Source organism: Perissodus microlepis, chromosome 16 (assembly GCF_051167445.1).
Source record: "Perissodus microlepis isolate ML-2025 ecotype Zambia chromosome 16, ASM5116744v1, whole genome shotgun sequence".
In the NCBI taxonomy this organism is placed as follows: Eukaryota; Metazoa; Chordata; class Actinopteri; order Cichliformes; family Cichlidae; genus Perissodus; species Perissodus microlepis.
Genome location: NC_140476.1, coordinates 14,922,227 through 14,942,954, shown reverse-complemented (window position 1 = coordinate 14,942,954; position 20,728 = coordinate 14,922,227). Strand labels below are relative to the sequence as shown.

Here is a 20,728-nt window from a genome sequence, read left to right as displayed (position 1 = left end):
ATCATCTTTTTATGCATTTATCCAACAATAAGGCATGTAAATATGCCATATGGGTATGTCTTTGATTAATTTTGCATACCAGTTTTTCATTATTTCTACTTAAAGGCAGTGGATAGTGCCTGGCTGATAAGTGATAAGACATTTTTTTATAGACCCAGTCCTTTAATCATTTTTCATAAAAGCTTTAAAAAGCTTTTGTCAATATAGCAGCATGATAGTAAAAAATATATCCAGCACAGCACACGGCCCAGAGGAGTAGAAATTTAATGTAACATCACAGATACTCTATAAAAGGATAGCGTGTCAAAGGACGTGAGTAGGATCTTTCCAACCTAATAACCAAAGCAAACATTAGCACAACAACAATGATCTGCAGTCCAATTCGAGACTGGCGACATGGAGCATCCATAAAAATAAAAACTGAGGAAGGTGAACTGCATCATATGTTGTCTGTAATTTGCAGCATCATTGTGGTAAACATTTTCAGCCTATATAACACTCCTTAACAGCACACTATACTAGACCCCTATGATAACTTTATTAATACTGTGACCTTACTTAATGTCATGTGACATCAAAGTGAGTAAAGTCAGTACAGTCAGTTTAAAAGGTTTGGAAACTGCCTAAATCAATAGAACTGATGAAGCCTACTGAATGAGTACAGGCATGTCCTTAAGACTGATGTGTGTAGCTGTCCTTGATTTTTGTGCTTATGAAACAGCCCCCTAATGTCACTGTTACTGAATTTTGTTGTAATGAGATTCACTCTGTGATTAACCAAAGAATTGTTATTTTTACTGTTTCTCTTTTTAAACCTTGAATTAAGTTTTTTATTCATTCATTCATCGTTCTTTCATACTAGCATTTATGCACCAAAGGAAAGACTCAAGTTAAAATCTAATTCAGAGAATACTAAATTTACTTCTTTTTTTTTTGTCTTGTTTGTTTGTTTTTACAGATATTTATAAATGTTATAAAGATAATTTGTCATTTGTATGTAGAGACTAGAGTGGAAAGATACCAAGATATCAAAAACCATTCAAGGAGACAGTTTTCATAGAATGCATGTTATGTGAATATTAACAATACAACAAAACAGAATAAACTATGGATAATGTTACTTTGTTTCACTATACCTAATTCAACTGAAACCATTAGAGTAAAATACCATTGTCCTTAGGCACAATGGATAGATGTATTCGACTGTAATCCTTCAAAGATATGCAGGATGCACCAAATAACAACAACAGACTGCTGCAGTACTGGGGATTTAGGAGATGAGTGCAGGACACAAAAACAGATATTTGCAACAAAAAGAAACCTGTTTATTATATTCTGGAAGGTTCATATATAAATCAACCAACCAAAATAAAGGTTTATTACACATTAAGGACTAGAACACATAAGGAACACAAAAAAATTCACCAGCACTACAGCAATCAGTCAATGATGACACATACACAATAGAAAACTCACAATGGAAAACAATATCAGACATGCTCCTGGGGCTATTAAATATATTTATAGATATACATATTACTGTGCTGTACATTGAGGTCTTCTCTCAATGTCCTTTCTATTTTTAGGAAGGAGTAGATTCTTCCGTTTCCGCCAGGCTGCTTTGAGCCTGATGAATACCAACAAGCAATCTCTTCCGCAAGAGGACCCAGATGCTGTGATGGTGGACTTGCCCAAAGAGGATGAGGACTCAGTGGCCCTGGAGAGTTTCCCATCACCCACCAAGAGCATTTGCAGTCCCATTGAGGCCAATGACACACATGCCCTCATAGGCTCAAGCCACCACTCCTCCCAGGCTAGCATCGGTCCTGAACCACTTGACCATTCATCCCCTAAACTCCCCTGGGAGAAACTGTACCATTCGGAGCCACACCAGTCCTCTACCTCCCTGTCAAATACCTTCCCCAGAGGCAGCATCAGCAGCATGAGAAGGGCCTCATCCGTTCATGAAATTGAAGGCTATAGTTCCAATTCAAAAAAGTTATTCAGGGATCGCCATACAAATGAAGGTATGTGCTACACTACGCTCTATAACTTGTAGCTTCTGTCTGTGTTATGTCGTATTAATATATTGGCCCAGCCAACACCTTACGATTGGCTGCTCATGTTTTAACTCTATTATGATAAGTAAAGTCTGACCAATATATCAATAGGTTATATGGGCTTACTGCACTGAAATGATTGTAAACTAATGATTGAGACAGATGTCATTATTTTGTCACAATGTAATCTTAACATCTGTAAAATCGTAGATAATAGCATTGCTTTTAAATAATTTGTCTCAATCCGTGTTCATATTATATGGCACCTACATAGCTGTGCAAACTAGCTGTTGTTAAAATCCATGTGGGCTATCAGGCATAAATTGTGAGGCAAAATTCTTTAAAAAAAAATGAAAAGCCATAAACCAACACTGTTTTTGGTGCCAGACACACTTAGTCTTTACTCAGTACTTCTCTGTTGTCCTGGAAAATAATTTTAGAAAGAGATATGCTTTGTCCAGCCCAGAGTTGACATGTGTGTTGACACATGTATAGCTATGAGAAAAACAGAAGGTGAAAACATTACTTTTTAGGCATGTGTAATTTAAAGGCTTGTGTATGAATAAATCAGTTTCCCCCCGATTCCTAGTAGGCTTTAATTCACAGCCAACCGCAGCTCTAAAAGCACGTTAGATGTGTTGTAGCACATTTTTTCTTGGGTGAAAAAATACTAAAAATTCCCAGTAGTTCCTCCACTATCAGTTGATGTAAGATTACATTAGTCAATGGTGATGTGCATGTACAGTAAATGAGGCTGGTATTCTCTCTGGCTAGAAATAGATTTACAGTATACAAAGCTCAGCGTATTATGGTTATATTGCCATAATACCTAAAAATGGACAGGAGATTAAAAATCTGCTTGTTTAATCAGGGTGAAGCAGGTAATTTCTTAATATTTATTCAACAACAAAAAAAACCCACCAAATACTGTGTTAACCTCTACATCTTGCCAAGGTTACTAATGTGGCTGCCATTTGCTCTTGAACACTAGGCCCTTTCAACCACGTGAAGTCCAGCCTTCTTGGCTCTACCTCTGATTCAAACATCAACAAATATAGCACTATCAACAAGATCCCCCTGATTGCACTCAACTTCTCAGAGGGGACAGAGAAGAAGACCCACTCTCCACCAACAAGTGAGAAACCCATCATAGCACCAAAGGTTAAAGAAAGAACTCACAATGTAACAGAAAAGGTCACACAGGTGAGTCTGAAAATTCCAATTTATTTTACATTGAAGCATCTGTTATTGTTTGACATGTAAAACTCTCTCAGCTACCATTTCTCTGACCTGGGTCCAACTCTTAGAAATCCATCCACCTTTCCACACATATCCTTGGTTCTCTATTTCAAAGAACGTTACTGAGAGGGATGGATGGGAAGCTTGCCAGTGCACTAATTATTTCAAAAGTAGTTCTGAAATTGGATGCCTCTATGAAGATGATGAGATATGATTCACTGACAGCTCATTATATTAAAGAAGAAATCATGTTGCAATCAGATCGCACCAGCCGCAATGCCAATAACTAAACATCATCTAAATTTTTCTCAACTCCACTGAGATAGCAAAACTTTTACATAGAGAGGCAGTGAACCAGAGAAGTGTATACCAAAGTGGTCAAAATCATTTTTGCAGTAGTTTTCTCTTCCCCATTTTTTCCATGATGACAGATAGACTCAAAAGATGAAAACAATACAAGCCTTACTTTTGGAGACGCTAACAAACAGCTGTGCAGTCTATCATGCTGCAGAGATAACATATGGCTACTGCCCATCCACATAAATAGAGGAGTAGTGCCAGGAGTTGAAACAGTTATTCAGGCTGGGAATTATTTTCCAGCCCAGCTACACTTTCTTCATGCAAACAAACATGCTGCTAATTTTGTAGGTTTACTCTATGTATTGATTTGGAATGATTCGATGATTTTATTGAATATCTAGTACAATAAGCTGAAAAATGAAACATTAGTATTGCCTATTTTGACAAATAACTTGCTGTCAAAATACAAGTGAAGGGAGTTAGAGGAGTCTCAATCCCTAAGTCTAAGACAAAAATGTATGTTTTGTTTTAGTTTACAGTTATTCTGGTGATAAGTTCCAGTTTTGCAATTCTGTGTTTTGTTTCAAGTCTTACATCTGTATATGTGTGCATCTTTGGAGTGCACCTCTGGGAACCATGGACACAGTTGCAAGAGAGCAAGAGTACAAGTATATTTATTCTGATAGCTCTTTTGACTCATTCCTTCTTGTTATAATATCACTATTCAAGTTGAATATTCACCTGAGCCCTAAACCACCCAGGATACCAGTACATGTCCCGAGTGATCCTAAAGTACTTTCATCTTGAAGCAAACTTAGTGGCAATACCAGAGAAAAAACATCGGTTTTTGTTTCAGAACAACAAGAAGAACATGTCACTGACTCCCTATAGAACCTATTAATTCATTATGTTTACAAGTCACAAGTGGATGTTCTTAACACTTGAACAAACAGGGGTTCTAGGGCTAGCTAGACATGTCAATATTCATTGCGGTTTTATTTTTAAACTAATAAAAAAACAATGTTTCATAAAATTAAGTGAGGGGAAAAACCTAAAATGTTTACTTGCTGGCCACTTTTTTATGAACACCTTACTAGTATGCCCCCGCCCATTTTGCCTTCAGAATAGATTTTGGTCCATCCTGACTTGATAGCATCACAAAGGTGCTCTTTTGGATTGCAATCTGGTGACTGTGGAAGCCATTTGAGTCTAGTCATGTTTTTCATGTTCAATAAACCAGTTTGAAAGGATCTGAGCGTTGTGGCATGGTGTATTTTATGGATAGAAGCAGCCACTGCAAGATATGTACACTGTAGTCATAAAGGTATGGACAGGGTCTAGCAGGCTGAAGAGAATATATCCCCCAAACTGGTACGCGACCATTACCACCAGCCTGAAATGGTGATACAAGGCAGTGTGGATCCATGGTTTTTGTTGTTTATACCAAGTGCTTCTTCTACATACCTTGGTAAAAACACATGGTTAGTTGATTTACTGTCTTTCTGTCAGCCTGTCAGTCTGGCCTTTCATCTCGGCCTTTGCACATCAACTGCTGGATTGGATATATTCTCTTTTACTACCCATTCTCTGTAAACCCTAGAGATGGTTGTGTGGGAAAATCCCAGTAGAGAAGCAGATTCTGAAATAGTCTGTATGCCTCCAACAACCATGCCACGTTCAGAATCACTTAAAACCCATTTCTTCCCAATTCTCATGCTTTGTTTGGAATACAGCATGGCATCTTGACCTTGTCTATATGCTTGAATGTATTGAGCTGCTGCTGTGATTAGACGTTTTTGTTCACATGCAGGTGCACACTACCAAACAAAGTATACTTTAGGGATAATGTTGCAGTTATTCTGATAAATAACAAAATGTGTTTTGTTTTGGGATATTTCAGTAAATTAAGAACTCTGTGTAGGACACTATAAAATGCTTTTGGGCCCAGTAACCAAGCAAAAGAGAAGTTCAGAAACCTTATATTTAAACTTCTTTCACCACAGCTTTCTCATCTATAAATGAAAAAGAACCATCATCGTGATTAAATGTTCTCCCTCCCTGCTGATTTTAGTTTGGAGTTTGAAGACACTGCAGAGATGTGAACGCTGCATCTGCTTCCTGACTGCTAGCATGGGGAAATCTATAATTCATGTGCTGAAGATAAGGGAATGTGCTGAAAAGAATAGAAAGACCCATTGCCCTCATCCTCAATCGTACACCATTTTCTGTCATAAGAGAGCCCTTTCTGCTAGTCTGTCGCGCATTGTGAAGCCAGAAACAGAGAACGGCTTTGCTTTCCTGACCACATTGAATAATTTACCATCTAACCAGAGCTCATTCATCTGGGGGAATTAAAACAAATATTTGGGTACCACATTGCATATTAAATTCATATCTATCAGTTAAAATGTATGCAGACTTTACTTTTCTTCAGTCTATCAAGTGCTTTTTCCAAGAGTAATTCAATGTACCTCCTGCAAATGGAGAACAAGTCAGTGGTAGTAACATTTATTTATAGTGCCAGGTCAGAGGCAATCCACTTGTCATAATGGCTATCTTTGACTAACTCGGTTTGACTGTAGAGGACACATTGGGTGTCACAGTTGTTATCAATTCATTCCTTAAAGTTTGTGAGCTGATTAAATGACCCGTGGATTTGATATATGAAATGGGAAACTGTCTTTAATCAAATTATAGATTCAAAATATATTGTTTTATACCAAAAAAGCACCATAAGCTTAAAACTTATAGCTTGTAATATTATCAATTATTCTAAGAGGTTGACCCAAAATAAAAATTGACAGCGATGTAATCAAGTGATTTTTGTAGCTCTTCTGACCCTCTCTCACCATTCCTGCAGGTCCTGTCCCTCGGAGCAGATGTGCTGCCAGAGTACAAACTCCAAACACCTCGCATTGACAAATTCACGATCCTTCACTACAGCCCATTCAAAGCCGTCTGGGACTGGCTGATCCTGCTGCTGGTCATCTACACGGCGATCCTCACTCCGTACTCAGCTGCTTTTCTTCTCAATGACCAAGAGGAGCAGAAGAGACGAGAATGCGGATACTCCTGCAACCCTCTCAATGTAGTAGATTTAATTGTGGACATCATGTTCATCATTGACATCCTCATAAACTTCAGGACAACTTATGTAAACCAAAATGAGGAAGTGGTCAGCCACCCAGCCAAGATAGCAATCCATTACTTTAAAGGATGGTTCCTTATAGACATGGTGGCAGCAATTCCCTTTGATCTTCTAATATTTGGCTCAGGATCAGATGAGGTATGTAATCTTTTGTTAATTTTGTGCATGTATTTGGGTTTTTTTCAGCTAGTTGTTTTTTTCTCCCAGGGAGCTTTACTGCACATCACCCCAGGGATGCTTGGACTGTTGTACTTGCCCCTGTTCCACTACTTAAAGCCTGAATATTTTGGCTCCATAGAGATTACTTTAAATTGCATGTTTTTTTCCTTTCGTTCTTTCTTTCTTCTTTTTTTTCCCTTTTTTTGAATGGTCCTCATTCTAGAATCCATTTACACGGATTAATGGCTTACCAAATGGCAATCAATGATGCATTTATGTGAGGAGCAGGCCAACAGGGCTGTGTGCACAGCTTACATGCAGATGTGAGATGTCCATTGGTAGGCTGGCTGCCAGGACTGCTGGCTTGTTTGTTGGTAGGATATGTCCCCTAAGGCTCTGGATCCACTTCAGGGCTTTATCGTGCTTTGTAGACACTCCATTACACCGGGAAAGCTCCTGATTATACAGTAAACCATAATAATCTTTTCCATCAATGCGGCTGCTGCTGAGTCAGTTCAGTAAATGACAACAAATCAAAAAGAACATGGACATCTGTTTCACTCACCAGACAGTGACAAACAAAACAGAGCCGGCAAAACGAGACCATGATTTGAAACTAAAGCACATCCTCACTACGAGTATGTGACTATGTTTACTTAACTTCCACTTTTGCCAAAAATGAAAAACCAATTGTCTCCTGTTCTATAAATAGATAGATAGAGTTATACAGTGAGGACATGTGCTTGCATGACTTCTATTTATAGCTTTCCATCTTGATGTTTATGTCAGATTGAACATGAAAAATCCCGCTCAGCAGCATTCTCATTCAGAAAACAAAACCAGCCGAGACAGTGGCAGATGGTTTTTCACAAGGCTCATTCAATTTAGCAGCTTAATAAGACGGTTTTAACCTACAATCGCTTAAGTAAACCTTTTGATTAGAGTAGGAAAAATATGTGAAATAGATTTCAGTGTCTGTTTGCTTTAAAAACAACTTCGTTTTACCATAGTATTGAACATATTGAGAAAGTTATCATGCAAAACTGGGCAATATGAAAAACTGAATGTTTTGAGAACGTTTATTATATAAACTACTGTCCAGTGTCCAGCAGTTTCATTGTGAATTTGGTTGCTTTGTCCTGACTTGAACCTGCAAATGTTGTTTCTGATAGAGATTAGCAGAATGACAGAGTGATGAGGCTGTGTAGCCCTGTGTAACCATAAAACCTAGCTACCTGTGAAGGTACAGTTAATGCTGTGATTTCATTCAGTTCATTTTGATTACGTTTCAGTTGTCTGTTTTTTTCTTTTTGGATGAATCAATTCAATTCAATTCAATTTTATTTATATAGCGCCAAATCACAACAAAAGTCGCCTCAAGGCGCTTCATAGATACAGAGAAAAACCCAACAATCATATGACCCCCTATGAGCAAGCACTTTGGCGACAGTGGGAAGGAAAAACTCCCTTTTAACAGGAAGAAACCTCCGGCAGAACCAGGCTCAGGGAGGGGCGGCCATCTGCTGCGACCGGTTGGGGTGAGAGAAGGAAGACAGGATAAAAGACATGCTGTGGAAGAGAGACAGAGGTTAATAACAGATATGATTCAATGCAGAGAGGTCTATTAATACATAGTGAGTGAGAAAGGTGACTGGAAAGGAAAAACTCAATGCATCATGGGAATCCCCCGGCAGCCTACGTCTATTGCAGCATAACTAAGGGAGGATTCAGGGTCACCTGGTCCAGCCCTAACTATATGCTTTAGCAAAAAGGAAAGTTTTAAGCCTAATCTTAAAAGTAGAGATAGTTTCTGTCTCCCGAATCCAAACTGGAAGCTGGTTCCACAGAAGAGGGGCCTGAAAACTGAAGGCTCTGCCTCCCATTCTACTTTTAAATACTCTAGGAACAACAAGTAGGCCTGCAGAGCGAGAGCGAAGTGCTCTAATAGGGTGATATGGTACTACAAGGTCATTAAGATAAGATGGGGCCTGATTATTTAAGACCTTGTATGTGAGGAGCAGGATTTTGAATTCAATTCTGGATTTAACAGGAAGCCAATGAAGGGAAGCCAAAACAGGAGAAATATGCTCTCTCCTTCTAGTCCCTGTCAGTACTCTTGCTGCAGCATTTTGGATTAGCTGAAGGCTTTTCAGTGAGTTTTTTGGACATCCTGATAATAATGAATTACAGTAGTCCAGCCTGGAAGTAATAAATGCATGAACTAGTTTTTCAGCGTCACTCTGAGACAGGATATTTCTAATTTTAGAGATGTTGCGCAAATGGAAGAAAGCAGTCTTACATATTTGTTTAATATGTGCTTTGAAGGACATGTCCTGGTCAAAAATGACTCCAAGGTTCCTCACAGCGTTACTGGAGGCCAAGGTAATGCCATCCAGAGTAAGAATCTGGTTAGATACCATATTTCTAAGATTTTCAGGGCCGAGTACAATAACCTCAGTTTTATCTGAATTAAGAAGCAGAAAGTTAGCGGCCATCCAGGTCTTTATGTCTTTAAGACATTCCTGCAGTTTAACTAATTGGTGTGTGTTATCTGGCTTCATGGACAGATAGAGCTGGGTGTCATCTGCATAGCAGTGAAAATGTATGCTATGTCTTCTAATGATGCTGCCTAAGGGAAGCATGTATAATGTAAACAGAATTGGTCCTAGCACTGAACCCTGTGGAACTCCATAATTAACCTCAGTGTGTGAAGAGGACTCTCCATTTACATGCACAAATTGGAGTCTATTAGATAGATATGATACAAACCACTGCAGTGCAGCACCTGTAATACCTACAGCATGTTCTAATCGCTCTAATAGGATATTATGGTCAACAGTATCGAACGCTGCACTGAGGTCTAGCAGGACAAGCACAGAGATGAGTCCACTGTCAGAGGCCATAAGAAGATCATTTGTAACCTTCACTAAAGCTGTTTCTGTGCTGTGATGAGCTCTAAAACCTGACTGAAACTCTTCAAATAAACCATTCCTCTGCAGATGATCTGTTAGCTGTTTGACAACTACTCTTTCAAGGATTTTTGATATGAAAGGAAGGTTGGAGATTGGCCTATAATTAGCTAAGACTGCTGGGTCTAGAGATGGCTTTTTGAGTAAAGGTTTAACTACAGCCAGCTTGAAGGCCTGTGGTACATAGCCGATTATTAGAGATAGGTTGATCATATTTAAGATCGAAGAATTAATTAATGGCAGGACTTCTTTAAGCAGTTTTGTAGGAATGGGGTCTAAAAGACACGTTGATGGTTTGGAGGAAGTAATTATTGAAGTTAACTCAGAAAGATCAATTGGAGAAAAAGAGTCTAACTTAACATCAATGGTACTAAGAGTAGCTGTAGATAATATTACATCTGTGGGATGATTACTGGTAATTTTTTCTCTAATGATAAAAATTTTATTTGTGAAGAAGTTCATGAAGTCATTACTAGTTAACGTTAAAGGGATGGTTGGCTCAACAGAGCTCTGACTGTTTGTCAGCCTGGCTACAGTGCTGAAGAGAAACCTGGGGTTGTTCTTATTTTCTTCAATCAGTGATGAATAGTAAGATGTTCTGGCTTTGCGGAGGGCTTTCTTATAAAGCAGCAAACTATTTCTCCAGGCTAAATGATGATCCTCTAAATTTGTGACACGCCATTTCCTCTCCAGATTACGAGTCATCTGCTTTAGGGTACGTGTTTGAGAATTATACCACGGAGTCAGGTACTTCTGATTAGAGACCTTAGTTTTCACTGGAGCTACAGTATCCAGAGTCGTACGTAGTGAGGAGGTGAAATTATTAACAAGACAATCGACCTCTGTTGGGGTAGCGTTCAGATAGCTGCTCTGCTCTGTGTTGGTACAGGGCATTGAAGATGATAACAGTGGGTGGATTATATTCTTAAACTTAGTTACAGCGCTTTCAGAAAGACATCTATCACATCTATCAGTAAAACAGGCGCAGTTAAGAAGGAGACTAATGTTCATTTACCATCACACTGCAATTATATGCAAACATAAGCCTCACATTTTAAATCAGTTTAGGACTTTAGATTTAATGAAGATCTAACATACTTAGGGGGGAAAGGGACTTTGTAAATGGAAAGTGAGTTTTAAGTAAGTAAATAAAACATAAAAAAGTAAACTGTAGCATAGATTTGCAATGTTTTCGACAATAAATTTTGAGTCAGTGTGACAAGCCATTAGCACAGGCTATCATTTTAAAAAATCTAAGTGCTTTAAGCTTCAAAAAAAATCTTTGTGGAGCTGCCTATACATTTACATTAACATTACATTCAGCCTTACATTATACTTGAATATGAGGTTCAAATTTCTCCCTGAGCCTTCTTTTCCTTCTTTCTGGACCTGTGGTGCTCTGATTTTCTCTTGCTGCCCTTTTTGTATGTTGGCTTTTCTGTATATATCTCTGTTCAGATTTATGAGTGTAAAACTGGCCCTGTGATATTATTTCTGACTTTAAACACCTTGTCTAAATCTGACTGACATTCAGACTTTTAATTAAAGCACAGCCAAGAAATTCTTGACTTAACTGGAGAGATTGAACAAGAGAGTGTAGACATACGGAAGGGAATGAGAAAATGATCACCAATTGCTACAATACTTTAAGGCAAATTAATGGTTCTGTCCTAGTGTTGATTAGAAAAGGATGATGGGAATTCAACAAATACAGGCCACAGAGACACAAATTTAGTTAACCCATAGCCAATGCCCCATAAGTGTTTCACAAGAAACCATTTTGGTACATGCCAAGAATAACAATCATAAAATAGCTGACAGCAGAGGTGATAAAAGTAGACATATTCATTACGTAGAAGTACACAAAGTAGTGATTCAACTTTGTTGCTCAAGTAACAGCAAAAAAGTGGAGGCTCTAAAGTAAAGAGGTATTAAATTAAAAAAAATAGCTGCTCCTTTACCAGCTGCTATACGCAAAGCTAACTGAAGCTCATGTCATATTAATATTATGATAAAATAATACCAATACAAGGGAATGAAGGGTTTATTTCAGTTCTATTTCAGTTGTTGCCTTCATTGCAGTTTGCGTCCACACAGGAAAATGAGGATATTCAAGGGTTAAAGTGGAATTCAACTGGTATGGGAACCCTAAGATCACTTATAGTGGAGCAGTGTGGGGAAAAGAATCACAAATAAGTCACAATAATTGTTGTTGTGAGCTTCAGTAGATTTTGTGAACAGGCTGTGATGAACTGACCTGTGCTGCTGCTCTTTGTGGATTTAGACAACTCAATTTGACAAGATTTAAGCTGGGGTTACATGCTCTATCTCTGACTGATTTCCCACCCCACACAGCATAAATCTAGTGTAAAGACAGAATTCATTGAGTGAATCTGATCAGCGTCATCACCTTAAATTTGTCTGCTACACTTGATGTTAACCATGAACACTATAGCTGCTTTGCATTGGTCCAACATACTGCATTGTTTTAAAATGGACTATTTTAAGTAGCCAGTGTTGCCTGATTTAAAACTAGTATATGAAGCAACCTTTAAAAAACAAATGAAAATCCTAATTTCAGCAACACATCGTGTACGATATATTTGTTTAACTGCTAGAAATGTGGCTTTTGAAATTAGCTGCCATGTAAAACAAAAAAAGAAAGAAGTGATTGGCTTTGTGCTTGCTGTGTAGCAATAGATCCTGAAGAACAGTAACTTCAACTTACAGATATCTGCACCTAAAATGCTTCTGGCTGACTTTAACGCCTAGGTGTAGTGATATTAACGATGCATAAATTATGTGTTTTTTGACTCTTTCAACTCTTTGTGTATGATAAGCACAAGTGGGGGATACACCAATAAGGTTGTGTTTTATATGTTATTGTTCCCTCCATTTAGATTCAAATTAGTTTGGTGTTTGAAGGCATGCTGTGACAAGAAATAACTCCCCTCAAATGGTTTAAGCCTAAAGTAGTAGTAGAAGTAGCAGAAAGTAGATATATTTTCGTTAAAAGCTATGTATTATAGATACATAAAAATTCTACTTAAGTATAGTAACAAAGTAACTGCCCATCTCTGGCTAACAGGAAATACGTGCATCTGGGGCTAAGAAACTTTAAAAACAAATATGGCCACATACAATATGGCTATAGTGTATAGTGTATAGCGTATCGCGTACAATAAGTTATTGTATATATACAATAATTAGATATTGTAGCTTACCCTCATTCAGTGTTCTTAATCTACCAAAAATGCCTCAAAACTGCCATGAGTGGTTACTATAACATTCACATGCAATGTGTTTGTGTCCAGATTGAAACTGAAGCTGCTGTATTTGAAGTTTGCAGAAATGCAAGATATTACCTTTTTCATCTGCTTTGTGAGAAAATATTTTGAAATAAATTTTTGTTAATATTATAAATCAGTGATGGGGAGATATCGAACCCCTTTTTAAGTTTAAACCCTCAGTTAGAAACTACTGTGGCGGTCCCATTTCCTCCAAAATTACACCAATGGTAAACCTGTGCTGCAATGACTGTCAACATTTTGATAAAAGATAGAGAAATTCTGAAATATTTATAGAAGAATGATGTGGAATTTTATTCATTTACCTTTAGATAACTAATGGTAAACGATATAAAGAAGTGATTATGAACGAAGTGTCATTGTTTCTTGTTGGACTTTTTCTTCTGTAATTGTCAGGTAAACAAATGGTCCTTTTAATAGGAATTGCAGTTACAGTTGTTAACACATTTCTTATTGACACATAGCAGCTACACAGCTCCCAGGGACCCATTAAATGAGTGTGCCTCTGTGTTCAGGATTGAACAAATGAAGATTTATCTGTGGGCTGCTGGTGTCCTTACTTCTCACTTAATTTGCCTTTGACCAAAGAGCTCTGGGGTGTCTTATCCAGTTTTTTTCTTTTAAGGAAGCTCATTAGTTTGTGAAGTGACTGTGAAACTGGCCACAGCTTTAGACTTGTTGATAATATAAAGGAAATACACGTGCAGACAAGTTTAGTAGATAAGTAGTAGATAACATGTCAGATCTTTTAGCATGATGAAGCAATATCTAAAACCGTTGATCTGGCATCCAAACTACTGTTGCTCTTACTAATAATCTTCCTTACTGTATATTTGTTTTAGACTACCACTCTCATTGGCCTGCTGAAGACAGCAAGGCTTCTGCGATTGGTGCGTGTAGCCAGGAAGCTGGATCGCTACTCTGAATACGGAGCTGCAGTCCTAATGCTGCTCATGTGCATCTTTGCCCTTATCGCCCACTGGTTAGCCTGTATATGGTATGCCATTGGCAATGTGGAGAAGCCTTACTTGGAACACAGGATTGGCTGGCTAGACAATCTGGGCGTGTCAATTGGAAAGCGATACAACTACAGTGATCCTAACTCTGGTCCCTCTATCAAGGACAAGTATGTCACAGCACTTTACTTCACATTCAGCAGTCTGACCAGTGTGGGCTTTGGAAATGTTTCCCCCAACACCAACTCAGAGAAGGTCTTTTCCATATGTGTCATGCTGATTGGCTGTGAGTATTTTATATGCTTTTCAGGTTGTATTTCAATTTACCATTATTTTATTCTTTTTGTTATCACTTGAATGGGTTTTGAGCAAAAATCTATCTTTTTTCCAGGTCCTTCACAATACATTGTATATGTTTTAAGCAGAATGTGTTGACATTCTATCAAATTACCTGTGTCTTCATGGGTAACAGCAGTAAATATGCTGACTGTAGTAAAAACAGTACCCTCTCTTCACTCATTGCTTTTTTTCTTTCAGCCCTGATGTATGCCAGCATTTTTGGAAATGTTTCTGCCATCATCCAGAGGCTCTACTCGGGTACGGCCCGCTATCATGCTCAAATGTTACGGGTCAAGGAATTCATCCGTTTTCATCAAATTCCCAACCCTCTGAGGCAAAGGCTGGAAGAGTACTTCCAGCACTCATGGACCTACACTAATGGCATTGATATGAATACGGTAAATAACTGAAGTCACTCATCCACCTGTCCCTGTAATGGATATGGATATCCAACAAAACAAGTGATTGCACTGATGACAATATAAATACATGCTACTAAAAGAGCTTTTTTTCTCTCCCTTGTCTGCTTTTCAATTGGATTAACATCTCTTCATTGGTAAGAGCAGGAGGTACATATTTAATTTCTTTAAATTTTTAAAATGGGTTTCTGTCTGATCACTGTTTAAAATAAGAACCTCATTATGCTGTCTACAGTCTGTGGGTTAGAAGACCCAGATGCAGGACGAAGGAGGTAGACTGAAGTTCAACATGATAGTCGCTAATCAAAGTTAAGGTCAGACACTGAAGGTCAGGCATTGTAGCAAATAAATCTAACTGGGGACAGGCGAGAAGGGAATGCCTTGGAAGATTAACAGAATAATACAAAAACATTCTGATAAATGGGAGGTAGACAACTGGTGCTGTATATACCAAAGTGACCGATCTAATTGGACATGTGTGAGGAAATCCAACAGATACTGTGATGATGAGGAAGGAAGTAATATAATAAAATGAAGACGTTAAACTTAGAGACATACAAAGATTTTTTTTCACATTTGAGATAGTAATAGTACAAGTTTACCAGTAGACGTCTATTCCCAGGTACATTTTTGAAAATGATGGTTAAATAAATCCTTTATTTAAAAAAAAAGGCAAATGTTACATTTTTTGTGAACCATTACATTCCCATGAATTAGCTCCTGGTAATTTTCTGAATACTTACCACATCTCTACTATTGTAATGTCTAAAGTTTGCTTTACATTATTCTTGTTCAGTGATTTAGAGCTATAAAGAAAAAACCAACAATATTTTTTTAAAAACACAGCTTCTGTTGTATCTCAGCTTTAGTAAGTTATGTAAAGTGTAGTATTTGATGGACTCACTCAGTACATTCTATATATCAGAGTATGAATTCAGTGCATAACTACACTAGATTAACAGGTGTAGATGCAAACGCATAGCACACTTTTGATTCTGATCTGCTTTGTTACCGGTTCAGCTTATCGTGTAGTTTATTCAGATTATGTCATGACAGCCTATTTCTTTTGAAAAATATGCATAATATCTTCATATGTCTTATGCTCTCCTTTCTCTGTAATGGCAGCATCCATTCAAGCCTGCATGTACTTCACGTTTCCTCGCACTCCTGTGTTTATGCTATTAATTTAATTCTTAAAATCAACAGGGGAGAGTATCCTTTTAGTGCCATCCTTTGCAAAATACTACTATTTGTCAGCCCACCTCAAGTGCATGGCTGCTTTGTTTTCTTTAAAAACTCACAAGTTTAGAGGCCACCTCTATACAAAGTTCTGTTGAAAGTGCTTTTTTTCTAACTAGTGTGCTTTTGTGTCTGAGAGAACAAAGCTTGACAAACTGATCTGATGATGTGGTCACAATTATCTTTGAAACACATCTCTGTAAGGATATCAAACAAATTTTTTGAGCACTTTATTTACTGCTTTTTCTCCGCACCTCAGGTGTTAAAAGGGTTTCCCGAGTGCCTACAAGCAGATATCTGCCTTCACCTCAACAGGAATCTTCTGGACACCTGCAAAGCTTTTCAAGGAGCCACCAAAGGATGCTTGAGGGCCTTGGCCATGCGCTTCAATTCCGCTCATGTGCCTCCCGGAGACACTCTGGTCCACGGCGGTGATGTGCTCACTGCTCTCTATTTTCTGTCGCGTGGTTCTATTGAGATCTTGAAAGATGACATTGTGGTAGCTATCCTGGGTAAATACAACCCCTTGTTGATCATTTTACTGATGTGTTCCAACATCTAGTGTTTATTTGATATTTTGTCTCAATTACAATAAGTATGCTGGGTGGAAGGTGCTCAGTTGATTAAGAGCTTTTAAATTTAAGTCCTGTATGGAAATTTTTTATACCCAGAGTAAACTCTTTTGTGCTGTTTGACATTTTGCCAATGTCTATCAGGAGTTTTGTGCATATAATGTCAGTCTCTGCTACACATAAAATCCTCTGCCTCCACCTGGAAATGTGATGAACTGTAATAGTCAATGTCACCTCCCTGTTGTATTTAAATCTCTCAGCTGACTGTGTGTTAAATGTCAGCACCAAGCTAACTAAAACTTTAGGCAGGTCTAATTTAGTCTCATACTGTTTTGAGCTTATTGTTGATTTTGTAAAAAGATCTTTAAGATTTACCTTTTGTTTATATAGTCAGAGAGGAAGCACATAGTGTACCAGAAACATTCTAGTACCCACATGTGAATTCAATGTGCACAGATGTTCTGGACCTAGGCGTATTTAGCATTAGAAAATTCAAAATAAAATGTGCCTCCATGTGGGTTTTCACATTTCGTTTTCTGTGAGAGTTCTGGGGTGTTTGTGTGACAGGTTTGACACTCTGGCATTTCTATTAAGTGGCCTCATGGAAGGTTGTCTGGCAGTTTCAAAGAACGCTGTGAAAATGGTGCCACTTTTTTGACAGCACTGGGAAATGAGTTAAAGCTGCAAAATAGAGAGTATTAAAATAATGTCAGTAAAAAGCAGATTTGGCTAAAACAACTAGCAGCTCTAAATTTGAAGCTATATTTTTCATTCTTTATGTATTGATACTGAGCTTGATGCATCAATGTTAAAATACCATTACTGTAAAAATGTCTATTTACTTTTTCTTCATGGGTAAACTTCATTCATGCACTCCAGACCGGGCCTGGATTAGATTTTATTCATTATTCATGAGATTATTTCTCACTAAAGCTGCACCTGAAAGAATGAGGTTTCAGCTTCGCAAAGGTTGCTGCATCACACAAAACGTGTTATTAGTGATTATCGTGGAAAAGCCACTCAAGCATAATTATAATGCTCCATCACCATAGTTTGTTCTCACATGGGGAACTATACCAACCTCTAACATGGCAATGGTCAGCCCATGGTGCTAAAGTATTTTTCTCTTGTAATGATCATGACTCCAGCAAGGCTATTAGCATTGTTCTACAGGTGAGGAATTAATCTCTTATCCTAATCAATCGTTGTGGGGAGAGCTCTGTGTTTGTGTGTGGGGGAGAGACACACCAGTCTGTGTGAGGCTTTCCTCTGTGGCAGAAAGGTGTCCGGTGCATGCTGTGAAAGGCACACTGGCAGCCAGCATATCATATCTCTTTCTTCTGAACCCCTGCTTACACTGTTGGCATTTAGTGAACCCCCCACACCAACAAAGGGATTTTTCATGATGCCCTTTAAACCAGGCCTCTCGTCCTTTGGAAAATGGGCCCTTATTTCTGCAAAGGAAGCTCTTTTATTCTCCAGACTAAAAGCTAAGCTTACCGTAGATCTTTTTGGTTTTTCACTTTTTGCAAGTTCACTGAAGAACTGGCTTAATTATGTGATAGCCAAAATCAGTGCAAAAATTGCCTTTGAAGTGCACAAGTAAAGTGTGTCAATTGCAATCAAGCCCTCCTTTACCCATCGCATCAAAGCTGCTGTGTGTTAGTAGTTACTCCTCAACATAAATAATGGATCAAAGATAGAAAGACAACTGATGTGCAGGCCCTGGGAGACCATCTACACAGAAATTAGAGGCTGTCTGATTTTGATTATCCACAAAAACAAACATGTCTGCGCCCCTTAGTGAAATCAGAGTGATAAATAAATTCCTATTGTAATCGCAGCAGAGATTTATGCCTGCGTCATGCCTTCTTTTGGAACTCACTGTAGCTCAAGTCAGCATTTTTACATCTTCCCACTAAAACTGTCAAGATTACCTGTTGTTTGTGTGTTTGTCACCTCCAGGTAAAAATGACATATTTGGAGAAATGATCCATCTCTATGCCAAGCCTGGAAAGTCTAACGCTGATGTGCGGGCTCTGAGTTACTGTGACCTGAGCACCATTCAGCGAGAAGATTTGCTGGAGGTGCTAGACATGTACCCGGAGTTTGCAGATCACTTCTTCAACAACCTGGAGCTTACTTTCAACCTGAGAGATGACTCCACCAAGGCAGATAATGTAAGAACTTTTTGGACCTATGTGTTTAATGGGTGTTTTGATAACAAGTATTCATATTGTAATTTGCCTAAATTATGTTTTTTTGTTTATTCTTGGTAACTGACACATTTTCTGATTGAAGTATTTTAATTTTGCAGCCCTGTAGTGTTAAAGAAAGTGATTCAGATGGTGAGGACAATAAAAATGTGAAAAGAAGAATCTCTTTCACAGCAGATCTATCTAAAGGTCAGTAGAAACATACAGGAGAACCTTGTCAAGCATGCTTTGTGGCTGCAAATTTTTTTCTTTGTTATTATTCATGGATTGGTGCTCCGATATCCAAAGTCTGTCCTCTATGGGATATGGTGTTATTCCACTGACTCCTGCTGATTGCCATTCTACAGGGGAAAGCAAAGAAATGGTTAAAGAAGTTCAAAGGGAGAGAGAGTCTAACTCGTGCCTAAAGAGATCTTCAGTAGTTCTGGGTCGCCCTTCACTCACAGTTCCAGGCCTAGACTCAGATGTTATTGTCAGAGACAGCTTGGACAGAAAACCACCTTTTGAAGGTAACAGATCTTGTCTTACAGATGAATTGTAAATATTTGGTGAATAAAATCGTAGCTTTTTTGACAAGAACTTTCAAAGCAGTGTTGCAAATCGTGATGAATATTTGTAGGACAAACACTAATGTGAGTGGTGGGAAGACACTGAGGGACAATGTCCTTGACGCTGCATTAGCAACTCTAAGAGGGTGACTGGTTGTGTGGAGAGTGTTGGGATGTTCCCAGGCTTCTAGAGTTGCTTTGAGCAAAAACTTGTGAATTTAAATATTTAGGTTGCCTTCTGCCAAAATGCTGCTCAGCTGATTATGATTCTAAGAGACAGGATGTCATCTGTCTCAAAAATCATAGATTTAAGACTGCATTATTCTCCCTTCCAGACATGCATATGAAGAGCTGCAGGGTCTTGCAGTTGTTCTTAATAATTTTTTTTTCTAGTCCAATATCCAGACAAATGCTGTAGATCACTATTGATATGATTCCATCCACAAATTATTCTACATTTAATATTCTTTTGAAGACAATTTTATAAGTGCAGGTGGCAAAGGCAATGATTTATTGATCATCAGCCCGTGCAAGTTATCTCTGTAGAAAATAACTTTTGACAGTTTGCTCATTTCATCATCATCATCATTTATTTATTTATTTATATAGCACTTTAAAAACACACCTGGTAGACCAAAGTGCTGTACAATACTAATATGCACATAGTAATAAAACCAGACATAGCAATAAAAATAAAAAATAAAAAAAAATATCAGTTACCCACAGAGTTAAAAGCCAGAGAATAAAAATAGGTTTTTAATAAAGACTTAAAAACTGGCACTGATGTAGCCTGTCTAATATGGAGAGGAAGGTTATTCCAAAGCATTGGCGCTGCAACAGAGAACGCTCGGTTTCAGCCGTGACTTTGGGACCAAAAGCAGCAACTGCTCAGCTGGAGCATTCAGGTGTGCATTAACAAAATACTGAGGAGGGAAGACATCAGCAGTGGTCTCAGAACCAATTTTTGCAGTTTATTAGTCTGAAAGGGGTAATAAAGCCATTTCCAAAATATTTTAGGTCCATCATTCTACAGTGACAAAGATTATTCATAAGTGGTAAACATTCAAGACAGTTGCCAGTATTCCAGGAGTGGACACACTAGTAAATCAGAGAAATTGTAAATTGCAAGGTTAAGTTTGTAGAGTTACTTGTAAACAAACCATCATTTAAACCAGATCACAATGCACAACACCACATTTGGTGAAAACCAAACACAGTGTATTACCAACTGCCAAATCAAGGGTGGGAAGGTGAGG

The 20,728-nt window shown here is 38.1% G+C and overlaps 1 protein-coding gene across 1 annotated transcript in view; it reads left to right on the top strand.

Annotated features, from left to right (window-relative positions):
* kcnh7b (potassium channel, voltage gated eag related subfamily H, member 7b) overlaps positions 1–20,728 on the top strand; it is a 44,789-nt gene that overhangs the window by 15,636 nt on the left and 8,425 nt on the right. The window contains exons 4-12 of the mRNA XM_084954675.1: positions 1,587–2,027; positions 3,052–3,263; positions 6,460–6,885; positions 14,026–14,425; positions 14,677–14,876; positions 16,396–16,648; positions 18,674–18,888; positions 19,026–19,113; positions 19,272–19,433. Coding sequence (XP_084810801.1) covers positions 1,587–2,027; positions 3,052–3,263; positions 6,460–6,885; positions 14,026–14,425; positions 14,677–14,876; positions 16,396–16,648; positions 18,674–18,888; positions 19,026–19,113; positions 19,272–19,433 — 2,397 coding nt within the window. The remainder of the gene's footprint in view (positions 1–1,586; positions 2,028–3,051; positions 3,264–6,459; positions 6,886–14,025; positions 14,426–14,676; positions 14,877–16,395; positions 16,649–18,673; positions 18,889–19,025; positions 19,114–19,271; positions 19,434–20,728) is intronic.